At 47.4% G+C, this 12,778-nt stretch overlaps 1 protein-coding gene across 2 annotated transcripts in view; it reads left to right on the top strand.

Annotated features, from left to right (window-relative positions):
* Nucleotides 1-12,778, top strand: part of PKP2 (plakophilin 2) — a 76,276-nt gene that overhangs the window by 16,013 nt on the left and 47,485 nt on the right. For both annotated transcript variants that reach the window (XM_081956645.1, XM_081956644.1), the window contains exons 2-3: nt 7,448-7,560; nt 9,904-10,556. In XM_081956645.1, coding sequence (XP_081812771.1) covers nt 7,448-7,560; nt 9,904-10,556 — 766 coding nt within the window. The remainder of the gene's footprint in view (nt 1-7,447; nt 7,561-9,903; nt 10,557-12,778) is intronic.

Here is a 12,778-nt window from a genome sequence, read left to right as displayed (position 1 = left end):
AAGTTTGCCGTGCTGTGTTACCACCACCACCATCCCAGGGAGCCACAGGCCAGCAGATGACAGCCGGACCGCAGCAGCAGCCCCGCCGCCAGCCGCGCTCGAAGGCCAGCTGTTACACCGTGGAGCCAGGCCCTGCAGCAGCCGCCCCTGCAGAGGCGATCTACCAGGCCTCCGCAGGTGCGGACAGAATCAAGGCGGCAGTCCTCATTGAGGGCACGCCTTGTATAATGGAGGTGGACTCCGGCTCGTCCCGCTCCTTAATCGCCTGGGCGGACTTTCAGAAACTGTGCCCCGGCGTCCTAAAACGCCAGCTGTCTGCTAGCCCCGTGGCCTTAAGGGACTATCAGGGGTCACTTATCCCAACCCTGGGCTGCCATACAGTCAGGGTTGAATACGGGGGGTTTTCGGGGTGCCTGCCAATCCTAGTGGTTGAAAAGCCCCTCCCCGCTCTATTGGGGCTAGATTGGTTCCCCGCCCTTGGTCTCTCCGTGCAGGGGGTGCACTCCATCTCAGACACACCCCCTGACGTAGCTGCTGTCATCTCCGCCTACGCGGACGTCTTTGACGGCCAGCTGGGACTATACAAGGGCACCCCCATCTCTCTTAACTTAGATCCCCAGGTTGCTCCCATTAGGCTGAAGGCCCGCAGGGTGCCTTTTGCCTTAAGGGCCAAAGTTGATGAGGAGATTGACCGCTTGTTGGCGCAGGGCGTACTGGAGCCTGTTGACTACTCGCGTTGGGAGACCCCAATAGTGGTCCCTGTGAAGGCCGACGGTTCCATACGCCTCTGCGCCGATTTTAAGTCAACCATCAATTTGGCCCTTCAGGCAAACCCCTATCCAGTCCCTGTCGTACAGCACCTGCTCCACTCCCTGGGGCAGGGCTGTATTTTTGCGAAACTGGATATGGCGCAGGCTTACCAGCAGCTCCCGGTGGATGACGAAGCGGCGGCTGCGCAGACTATCGTCACCCACCGAGGGGCTTTCCGTTGCCGCCGCCTCCAATTTGGCGTTTCCGTGGCCCCGGGGATCTTCCAGAGCCTCATGGAGCGTTTGCTCCATGGGCTCCCTGGCGTTGTACCCTATTTCGACGATGTCCTGATCGCTGCATCCAGCCGCTCAGGACTCCTCGAAGTACTGGGGAAGGTCCTCGACCGTTTTAGGGGCGCGGGTCTCAAATTAAAGCGCAGCAAATGTTCATTTGCTGTGCCTAAAGTGGATTTCCTCGGCTTCTCCATAGATGCCCACGGAATCCACCCCACCCCTGCAAAAGTCGCAGCCATCAAGAACGCCCCCACCCCCGCCACTAAGGCGGAGCTGCAGTCGTTCTTGGGGCTTTTAAATTTCTACGCGCCATTTTTGCCACACAAGGCGTCACTAGCCGAGCCGCTGCATCGGTTGCTCGACCGATCGGCAGCCTGGCGCTGGGGCAGCCGCGAAGCGCATGCGTTCGCGGCTGTCAAAGACATGCTGACGTCAGAGGCAGTCCTAGTCCAATATAGTGACAGGATGCCCCTGACTCTGGCGTGTGACGCCTCCCCCGTGGGTTTGGGGGCTGTCCTGAGCCACGTCCTTCCCAACGGCTCAGAAGCCCCCATAGCTTTTTATTCCCGGACACTCTCTCCAGCGGAGAGGAACTACAGCCAGATCGACAAGGAGGCTCTGGCTGCCGTGTCCGGGGTTAAAAAGTTCCACGAATACCTCTACGGACGGCATTTCACGCTCTTCACTGACCACAAGCCGCTCCTTGGGCTTCTGGCCGGTGACCGTCCGACCCCTCCCATTCTGTCACCCCGGATGACACGTTGGGTGGAGTTCCTAGCGGCATACTCGTATGCCCTGGTCTACCGCCCTGGCAAGCAGCTAGGGCATGCTGATGCCCTCAGCCGCTGCCCCTTGCCCGTCTCCAACCCTCAGACAGTGCCTTGCATGTCTGTTTTGGCCATTGCAGACCTCGCCTTGCCGCTCTCTGCGGGCGATGTGGCGGCAGCGTCTCTGGCCGACCCCACCCTCTCCCAGGTGATGACCTGGGTTCTGCGGGGGTGGCCTGAGGGGCCGGTGTCCGACGGCCACCGCCCCTACAAGGCCAGGCAGTTAGAGCTGTCCCTTCACAGTGGGTGCCTCCTGTGGGGAGACAGGGTGATCATTCCACCCACACTGCGTGACCAGGTGCTATCTCGCCTCCATGAGGGCCACCCTGGCATAGCGCGCATGAAGGCATTGGCGCGCAGCTATGTCTGGTGGCCCCGGCTGGACGACGAGATAGCTACCTGGGTTGCCAGGTGCTCGACCTGCCAGGTCTCCCGTCCAGCGCCTCCGGCGGCCCCGCCGCGGGAGTGGGAGATTCCCCGCGGCCCGTGGTCACGCCTCCACCTGGACTTCGCCGGGCCTTTCCGAGGTCAGGTTTTCCTGGTTGTGGTGGACGCTTACTCGCGCTGGGTGGAGCTCATCATCATGACCTCCACCACAGCCGAGGCCACTGTCCGAGCACTGACGCGCCTGTTTGCCACCCACGGCTTGCCAGACGTCGTTGTGTCGGACAATGGTCCTCAGTTTGCGTCCACCGTGTTCCAGGGTTTCCTGGCCACCCAAGGCATCAGGCATGCCCTCGTCGCTCCCTATCATCCGGCCAGCAATGGCCGGGCGGAACGCGCTGTCCGCTCGGCCAAAGATGCCCTTGGCCGAATGGACAAGGGCGACTGGCCCACGAGGGTGGCTGCTTACCTCCTGGTTCAGCATTCCACCCCGTGTCCCTTGTCCGGCAAAACCCCAGCTGAGCTGCTGATGGGCCGGCGCCTGCGGACCACCTTAGATAGGTTGCACCCAACCTATTCTGAGGCACAGCCGAGCAACCTGGGGCCCCCTTCCCGTTCCTTCCGTGAGGGCGATCCAGTATGGGCTAGGGCTTTCTCCGGGGATATTAAGTGGGTGCCTGCCACCGTCACTTTTGTAACCGGCCCCTGCTCTTACAGGGTCCGGACCGCCGACGGTGCAGACTGGCGCCGCCACGTGGATCAATTAAGGCGCCGCGAACCTTTGGATCCACACAACAACCCCGCAGAGTCGGCCTCGCCAATTCCACCCGAGGCCCTGGGGTTGGCGCCGCAACCGTTTCCCCAGCCGTGGCAGTTGCCCAGGCCGCAAGATGTTTCGCCAGAGACTGTTCCAGGCGCCTTCCGCCTTCCACAGCCCTCCATCGTTTCAGCCCCCGTTGGGCTACCAGCTCCGCCATTGCAACCGACTCTGGCCTTCCCTCAATCAGGCCAGCCTGTCCCTCGCAACAATTCAAAGTTCCCTGACTCAAGCCCGCCAACGGCCGCGCCACCCCGGCCCTGCCTACCTGTTACTGAGTCTCCGCCTCCTCCTCCGGCTGGGGTAGGCCTTCAAGATGGCGGCCGGAGCTCCACTCCCTTCAGGGAGGAGCTCCCACGGACACCACCTCCTCCTCCGACGGTCTGCCCAGTTCTGCGGCGTTCTGGGCGTGTCCGTCGCCGCCCAGCCTATCTTAGCGACTACGCATGCTCCACTGCTACGCATGCGTACTCGCTGGGGGGGAAGGAGTATTGTATTCTTTCCTCCCCGACTTACGACCGGGGAATTCCCCCTGTTGTCAGCCAGCAACAGCCATGCTGCGCCTTAGCCAATCAGGCGCGGCATGGCTGAAGGCGGGCTGACTTGCGCTCCTGATTGGTTCCTTGGCCTGACAGCTCTCGTATAAATAGCTGTCAGGCTAAGGAAAGGGGCTTCTCTCCTGTATTGCTTGCCGTTGTTTAAATCGCAATAAAATAGTGTTGGACGTTCCACAGTTGTCAAGTCTCATCTTTCCCCACACTTCTTCAGGATGTACAATCGCTGTGGCATCTACAAACATAGAATTGAATCATGTCTGTCTGTCTATCTGTCTATCAAATTTATATGCCACACATCTTGATATCCAAATCAATTCTCTATTGATGAGAAAGGGAGGAATTCTTTTGACAAGGCTTGCACAAATGAAATAATTGCAAAGAATACATGATAGAATGTAGCTTTGTTTCACCTTTTCTGGATATATGGCAGGAGTGGTGATCTGGTTACCTACTGGCTACCATCTGTAATTGTAAAGAAAACCAATTAAATCAAATTCAGCTTTTGCCATGTTTAAATTCAAGTTCCCAACAGACAATTCAAGAACCAAGGGCAACTAAAATAAAGAGCAGCAATCCTAAAATAAGTGTACATATTTCTTTTACTTTGAAGGACTGTGCTCTCCAAGACTAATCTTAAAAAAAAACATAAAAGGAAGAATATGAATCTTAAAGTTGTCCTTAAGCAGTTCTTGGACGTAGTTGTTCTGGGACAGCAAACAAGTTATATGTAAAATGACTTCTCTGTTATAGAGAATCAACCGTGGTTTCTACATTTGTATTTATAGAAATAGGCTGAGATACATTTTACCAGAGTTTTTGTTTAGTGCTGGAGTGAAGGTATTCCAAGTATGTTTCCTTTGTTATTTCTTATCTCCCTAATAAAGCATAAAAACAGTCTAATCATCATTTCTTGTTCATAGAGAGAAACCCACCTGGTAGGGCTTCCAGATTCTCTGAATGCTGTTAATATTAAATTTATATTTAATAGTGCCATAAACTTCTGCACTTCACTTTTACTATGCAGAAACGTTTTGAAAGTGTCACTTGATGTTTGTTCTTGTATATTTCCTTATTACTGTACAGTGTTTCCTGTTTTAGTTCAGAAAAGATAGTGTGTTCCACTACTGAAGTTTGAAGTCTGTATTACTAAAGTGGCTTTAAGTGGCTTTTGAACTTAGATAAAATGAACGTAACAAGAAACTGTGAAGCAAAGATGTTGATATTACATGAACCTGGAAAGTGTCCTATTGAATACTGTGTCCAATTTCTACTGCAATTCAAAGTTGCCCACTAGCCTTGCCTATATCCTACAATAGTGATGGTGAACATTTGGCCAAAAAAGCCATGTGGAAATGTCGCACGCACGTGCACGCTTATTGGGCCCACACTCCAGAAAAGCCAAACTTCTGGGTTCTGGCGCACATACGCACCCAACAATTAGCTGGCCGGCACGTGTGTGCAGGCTGGTTTTCGGCACTGCCGTGCGCATGATGGGATCACGCTCCAGAAAAGCTGAACTTCCGGATTCTGACATGCATGGGCACCTGAAAATCAGCTTGCTGGTGCGCATGCTGGTTTTTGGCACTGTTGCATGCGCAAAAGGATTGCGCTCTGGAAAAGCCAAACTTCCAAGTTCTAGCATGCATGTGTGCCTGACGATCAGCTGGCCAGTGTGTGTGTGTATGCCAGTTTTCGGCACTGCCACATGCACAAAGGACAGCTGATCATTGCGCACATGTGCGCCAGAAACCCAGAAAACAAACAGGCAAGGCTTCATGTGCTGGGCAACATGGCTTCACGTGCCACTTTGGGCACATGTGCCATGGGTTCGCCATCATGGTCCTACATTCATTGCAGATAAAATGCTGTTTAATATTCTATTTGCAACTTATCCAACTACAAAGCAAATGTTTTGTCTGGTTGATCCCTGTGGCATTGAAAAAGAAAAAAAGAACTAGATGTAGTGCTTCTTGTAGTGTTTTCTAATTCTTCCTACAAATGTTGAATTTCTCCTAAGCACGGTAGTACAGATTGTCCTCAAATGTTGCCTATAGATGGGAGGAGGAATTTCCATTGCAAAGCAAAGCTTTTGTTAAATGAGTCGCACCTGTTTCTGTGACCTTCCTTGCCATGATTGTTAAGCGAATCACTCTAAATGTTAAGTGAATCACACAGTCATAAAGAGAATCTGGCTTTTCCATTGACTTTACATGTCGGAAGCTGCTTGGGAATGTTACAAATGGCAATTACACAATCTCAGGACACCACAACTGTCACAAATGCACGCTGGTTGCCAAGTGCCCAAATTTTGATCATGTGAGTGTGGAGATGCTGTGATTATTTTAAGCATGGGGCAGTCATAAGTCACCTTTTTTTAAAAAGTTGTTGTAACTTTGAATGGTTACTAAACGAATGGTTGTAAGTTGAGGATTACTTGTATTCTTCTTTTTATTTCTTATAAATCCTGGTTTGGCTTTCCAGCTGATATAATTCAGCAGCCTCAGGTCTACTTTCACAGATAGTCCTCAGCTTACGATCACAATTGAGCCCAAAATGTATGCTGTTTAAGTGAAAAATTAGTTAAGTGAATTTTGTCTCATGCTACGACTTTGTTAAGTGAATTTGGGTTCTCCATTGTCTTTATTTGTCAGAAGGTCTCAAAATGACTCCTGAACACTGCAACCGTCATAAATACAAATCAGTTGTTAAGCATCTGAATGTAAATAACGTGACCGTGGGGATGCTGCCACCGTCATAAGTGTGGAAAGGGGTGATAAGTCACTACCGTATTTTTCGGAGTATAAAGACGCACCTTTTTTCCTCTAAAAAGAGGCTGAAAAATCTGGCTGCGCCTTATACACCAAATACAGCATTTTTTGTGCCTCCTGAAGCCCCGCCCCTTCACCAAAATGGCCGTGCATAGCCTTATGGAGGGTTTCAGAGAGCTTCTGGGGCCTGGGGAGGGCAGAAATGAGCAAAAAACAGACCATTTTTTTGCCCCCCCCCCCCCAGCAGCACTCTATAAGCCTCCATAAGGCTATGCATGCAATTTTTTTGACAGAAAAAGTCTTGTTTTTTGCTTGTTTCCCCCGCCCCTCCCCAGGAGCACACTGCAAGCCCCCCCCTCCCCCAGGCTATTCATGCCTTTTTTAAAAAACGGGCCCGTTTAACGGGGAAGTTTGCAGAGTGCAAAAACTTTTTTTTCCCTTTCGGAAAGCTGTTTAGTTAGAGTGGTTGATGAGTATTACATTGATCAAGTGCTGTCCCAGCAGAAACAAAGTTTTAGGTGCTACAGGTTGTCAGCTATTTCCTTCTCCAGCACATGGATAAATATACCTGCAAACATCTACCTACCTACCTACCTATTGTATTTCTCTCTCTCTCTCTCTCCCTCTACCTACCTACAGTATATACCTAACTACCTACTCTCTCTCTCTCCCTCCCCGTATGTATCTACTGTATTTCTCTCTATATATGTCTCTCTATTTCTCTCTCTCTATCCCTCTTACCTACCTACCTACTGTATTTCTCTATCTGTTTCTCTCTCTATCCCTTTATCTACCTAACTAACTACTCTCTCTCTCTCTCTACCTACCTACTATATTTCTCTCTCTTTCTCTCCCTTTCTATCCCTCTATCTACCTAACTACTTTTTTTAAAAATTTGCCTCTTCAAAACCTGGGTGTATCTTATACTCTGAAAAATACGGTATTTTCAGTGTCGTTGTAACTTCGAACCATCACTAAATGAACTGTTGTAAGTCAAGGACCACCGTATTATGTGATTTACTGAAAGCTTATTTTTCCTGCATTTCTACAGGAGGTTTGCATCGGGCTAGCAGTGTTCCAGAGTATGTATATAAATTAGATGGAGTGGAATCAGACTTTGCTTCAAGACCTTCTTTTGCAACTTCATATTATCAGTCTCATCAGGTAAGAAGGCTTTAATACATGAAGATTTATATGAATGTAAATTAGGTCTTATTTGGCAGCTTGAATGACAACTTGCTATTAGTCAGAATACCTATTGGGTTTTTCTTAGGTTTTGCATTTAAAGTGCAAAGATCTTTTCTCCATTATTACAAATTCAACAACTAGGCATGGTAAACCTCTATAGTAGTATCTCTCGGTTTTAAATTTAGCATCTTTAAGATGTGTTGACTTCAACTCCCAGAATTTCCCAGCTAGTGAAATAAAAATAAGGTTTTTTTCTAACCCGTATCTAGTCGTCTCTCCTTTCCATTCCTTCTCTCCCAGCCCGTTTCTCCCTATAGGCTTGGCAACACAAAAGGCTCAAAAAATATTAAATTAGCCTCCATTTGATATCCGAGGAAGCTATTTTGAAGCTTCATTGCAGCACAGGGGAAGACATAGGTTTTAAAGGGGGAGGTCTCCATTGTTGGGTGAAATATCTCCAGTTCAGTGGTTTCTAGTAGCATGCATCTTCTGAACAGTTCACTGATATCATGTGTTTGTTTCAAGGGTATGTTTGCCATTGGAATAGGAAGCCATGAATTCAGTAGATGTACATAGGTAGTTCTCAACATACAGTTGGTTGCTTCACAGCCCTTCAAAATTACAACAGACCCCAAAAGAGATACTTACTCCCGAATTTGAAGTTCTGAGGTACACCCCCTCCTCCCATGGTCACATGTCTACATTTTAGTCCATATTTAGAGCTGTTCATAGCACCCCACGGTCACATGACCATGATTTATGATGTTTTTTCCCAAAACCAACATTTACTTCCAAATTCCAGCAAAATCATCTTATAGCAAACATTGGGTTTCCTAAACAACCACTGCAAAAGGATTATAAAATTGGGTCTGGTCACACATATGACCGTCACAACTTCCAACACACTTGTGCTTGTAAGTCGAGAATCTATTTGTACATTGAAGAAATTTGGTTTCTCAGGCTGCAATTTTATACGCACTTATTTAGTGTTAAAACATAGTTGACTTCTGAATGAAGACATGTAGGCTGCATTGTTAATTGCCCACTTTGCTTGCAAAAATTGACTCCATCTATTCATTATTGGCAAATAGTACATGTTGTGATTCATGGACAGAAAGAAATATTATTTTATAACAATAACCATTTCAAATTTTACAAATGAATCACTATCTTAGCTATATAGCCAAACCAAGGTAGAATCAAAACAGAGATATTTTAAAGAGGAAAAGCTGCTCTCCAATATAGTCTCCCTACCAGGAAGGAATTTAATCCTCATATCAGACTCTGAGGCTTCTGATTGCACATAAGCAAAAAAAGAATTTTGTCTTTGTTATTATATTTTCCAGGCTTAGCGTGGATCCTGTAGACTCAAACATCTTGCTTGGATTAAATTGTATGCCCCAGTTTTAATTACAATGTCTGCTTTTATGTAATTGCTTGCTTTGCCTTGTCATTTCTCCACTATCAGTAATCTACTTTGCACCTGCCTAATTCCTCATGTAGAATTAAAAACTATTTGATCTATTTTTCATGCAAGGTTACAACAATTAGGTTACACTGGGAAGGGAAGAATAGGAATGTAATATAAACCTATGAGGAAACAGCAAACCGTGTTTTCTGTTTGGCAACTGAAATAACCTTGAAAACTGGATAGCTGCTTGGAGAGAATAGCAATTTAATCTATTAGGCATGATCCTCACATGTAATCACATTCCAGAAAGAAACACTGCATATAAGGTAAAGGTAAAGATTCCCCCGCACATGCGTGCTAGTCGTTTCCAGCTCTAGGGGGCGATGCTCATCTCTGTTTCAAAGCTTAAGAGCCAATGCTGTCTGACGACGTCTCCGTGGTCGTGTGGCCGGCATAACTAAACACCAAAGGCTCATGGAGCGCTGTTACCTTCCCACCAAAGCATTTTTACATGCTTTCAAGCTGCTAGGTTGGCAGAAGCTGGGACAAGTAACATTTGTTAAGTTGCAGTGCTAGGGATGCAACTTAACTCCTTGCTGCAAACAGCAAGTTTCACTTTCAATTTCAGTTTCAGCAGGGCCTCCCGGTGATCAGCTGTTTCATGCTGCAGGGATTGCCATAGCCTATTGCTACTTCTGCAAGCCCCATTTTCCCCATTTGCTGCAAGGAGGTAAATTGCTGGGAGGCAGAGGCCGATGGGTGGGGGCCGATGGGTGGGTGGGGCTACATTTGGTGTATAAGAAGCACCTACATTTTCACCCTCTTTTAGGAGGTAAAAAGGTGCGTCTTATACTCCGAAAAATGTGGTAGCTTCCAAAGCTGACGTTAGTTTTACTTTGCTTTAACAGATTGGTTCCCAAAGCAGCTATGAAAATGGCTGGGGCCCTCGCAGCCTCCCTTACAACTACAAGGCAATGGAAGAGAGATTCCACAGGCAGCCATTGAAGAGATTGGAGGTTTCGCCTGAGAGCAGTCCCGAGAAGCCATTTCTCTTCCACGCTGACATGCGCTATAACAAGGCTTTAACATTTCGACAGAATGAGAGCAAGAGAGCCTGCGCCTTGCCGCCAAGATACGCTCGCTCTGAAATCCTTGGCTACACAAGCCGCAGCCCTTCCAGCAGAGGCCCCAGGCAGTTCTACATTGGGCCGACCAATGAGACGATGGTGGACTGTACACCTTTCAGTCCAGGAGTGCCTCTGTATCAGCGTGTGGGGAATAGCCGGAGTGTGGGCAATCTTTTGGAGGAGAATTATCTCACTTCCGGGGCTGCGGTGGGCCAAGCCAGATCATCTCTGCATTCCCAAGTTGGAACCCAGCACAGGCATTCAAGCTGGCATCAGAACACCGTCAGAGCACAGACCACGAAGGAAGCCTCCCTGCAAACTTCATTCTCTGAGGGAGGTGGGAAGAGGATGACAATGACCGCGGCTATGGCCGCTGCTGGAGCACATGGCATCGTTGAGCACGAAAGGATATCTGCCTGCAGATCTCAGATAGGGTATGTCTTTGAAGATGCGCCACTATTAGCAATGCAAAAGACCATGGGCGTCAAACTCGATTTCATCAGGGTTGTGTTTGACTGGATTGCTGGTGGGCGTGGCCAGGGTGGGCGTGGCCAGCTCGGCGTTCCTCATGTCGGGGGCACCCGAGATCTGTTTTCACTGGCAAACATTTGCAGGAAGCCATCACAGCGAAAACAGAGTTCAGGAGGGTCACCCTCCAGAGGTCTGTTTTTGCTGGCAGAGGCACCATGGGCTAGTCCTTCACTGTTTCCAGGGCGCCCCCATGGGCCAGATCTAAGCACCTGCATGTCAGATCTGGCCCACGGGCCTTGAGTTTGACACCCCTGCCCAAGACTACTTACTCACCCGGTGGTAGTGCACTTTCGGTTCACATCAAGGCAGTATATAAAAAGTCCTCCAAATGTTGAACTATATGTTAGTTAGAGTTATTCCCAGAAGCTCAGTTGCCATGACCAATAGTGACGGGTTCTAGAAAGTTAGTTCAGGAACAGCTGATGTTCTCCACCTATCCGGCATGTGATACATTTTATATCCCCCTGGGCAGCAGAATTATGCCCACAATCCTTGCTTCTGCCTTCATTCATCTTCACTTTTGAAGTGCACAATACAGTGAGTCTGATATTTCTCCAATAGCAATAGCACTTAGGCTAATATACCACTTTGTAGTGGTTGACGGCCCTTTCTAAGTGGTTTACAGAGTCAGCATATTTTCCCCAACAATCTGGGTCTTCATTTTACAACCTGGGAAGGATGGAAGGTTGAATCAAACTTGAAACGGTCAGAATCGAACTCCTGACAGCCAGCAGAATTAGCCTTCAATACTGCATTCTAACCACTCTGCCATCACTTTCTTTTCTGATTTTTGATAATGCAGAGAGATTGATTTTGGACAATTTTTGCTAATGAGTTTGTGACTTATTCAACAAAGAATGGCCGGCAGAAATTATAGTTTAGTACACCATAGGAAGCCAGCTAATATTCTTTGTATTGAGTCCCATTCAACTAAATCAGAGAGAATTCTGAGAGTACACAGCTAAATATGTGTTGTTAGAATTGATTCATTTCCCAAAGGCAGAATGTTAGGCTTCAGTTTAATTCATAATTAACCACTAATTCTCATTTCACAATTCTCATTTCATTTGCTCACTTTTGGAAATCCTGCTACATTCTACTGATTCTTAGTGATTGACTTTGTATTTCCTGCAATTAAGTTTGGAGCTATTAAGATATACAGTATCAAGAAAGTAGAAGGGGGGGGGGCTATTCATTTAATATCAGGTCAGAACAAGTTTGTGGAGTGAGCTAGTTCCAGCTATGGCAACAACTGCATTGAAGGTAACAGCTGAATCTTCTAGGCGATGCCAGTGTTTGCTGATTCAAGATAGAAGCCAGGTATCTCAATCCAGATAGAAACAGCTGATAAATTTGAGACATGTAGAAAAAAAATGAGTACACCTTAAAATGTTTCTTGAAATAGCCTTTATTTTTTCTTTACAAATTATTCTTGCAGTTCTAAATAGGGAGTGATAAATAAAGCAACTGAGCCATAATTATCAGGGCTGCAATGCTTAAATAACTGGGGTTAAATCTACCAATCAAATAGATAAAAATAAACTATTTTTTTATCAAGAAATACTTTTGCCAGTATATTTATTTAGTTTTATAGTTATTTTTAACAGAAGAAGAGTCATTCTCCTTTAAAAAAAAGAAGAAATCCCTTCTCTCAGTATATTTCTGGTTGTGCTACCTCTGTGTGTTATGTCATATATTTAGGTTGGCACATCGTGTATGAATCCAGCCATTGTTAAATAAAGAGGATTGTGTTTAACCAAACCCAGATAAATAACAGGAGTGGCTTTAGAGCAGTGCTTCTCAATTATTTTCTGTCATGCCCCCCCTAGGAAGAAGAAAACATTTTGCGCCCCCCCCCGCGCGACTGTAAATAGTATCATTTGTCTATAAAATTGTTATAAGTACATCTCTGCATAACATAGCACACCGGTCTTTCCTCGTCTCCCACCGTAGTCACATGCTTTCTTTCCTCTTTCCCTCTTACTTGTCTATCCTTCCTTCCACCCTCCCTTCCTCCTTCCCTTCCTTCCTGCCTCCCTTCCAGTTCCCTCCTTCCTCTTTCCCCCTGCCTGCCTGCCTTCTTTCCCTCCTGCTTATCTATGCTTCCTTCCTTCCTTGCACCTCC

Source organism: Natrix helvetica (assembly GCF_964273705.1).
Source record: "Natrix helvetica genome assembly, chromosome: 6".
In the NCBI taxonomy this organism is placed as follows: domain Eukaryota; kingdom Metazoa; phylum Chordata; class Lepidosauria; order Squamata; family Natricidae; genus Natrix; species Natrix helvetica.
Note: the sequence above shows the minus strand (reverse complement) of the source record. Positions and strands in the feature narration are given on the sequence as shown.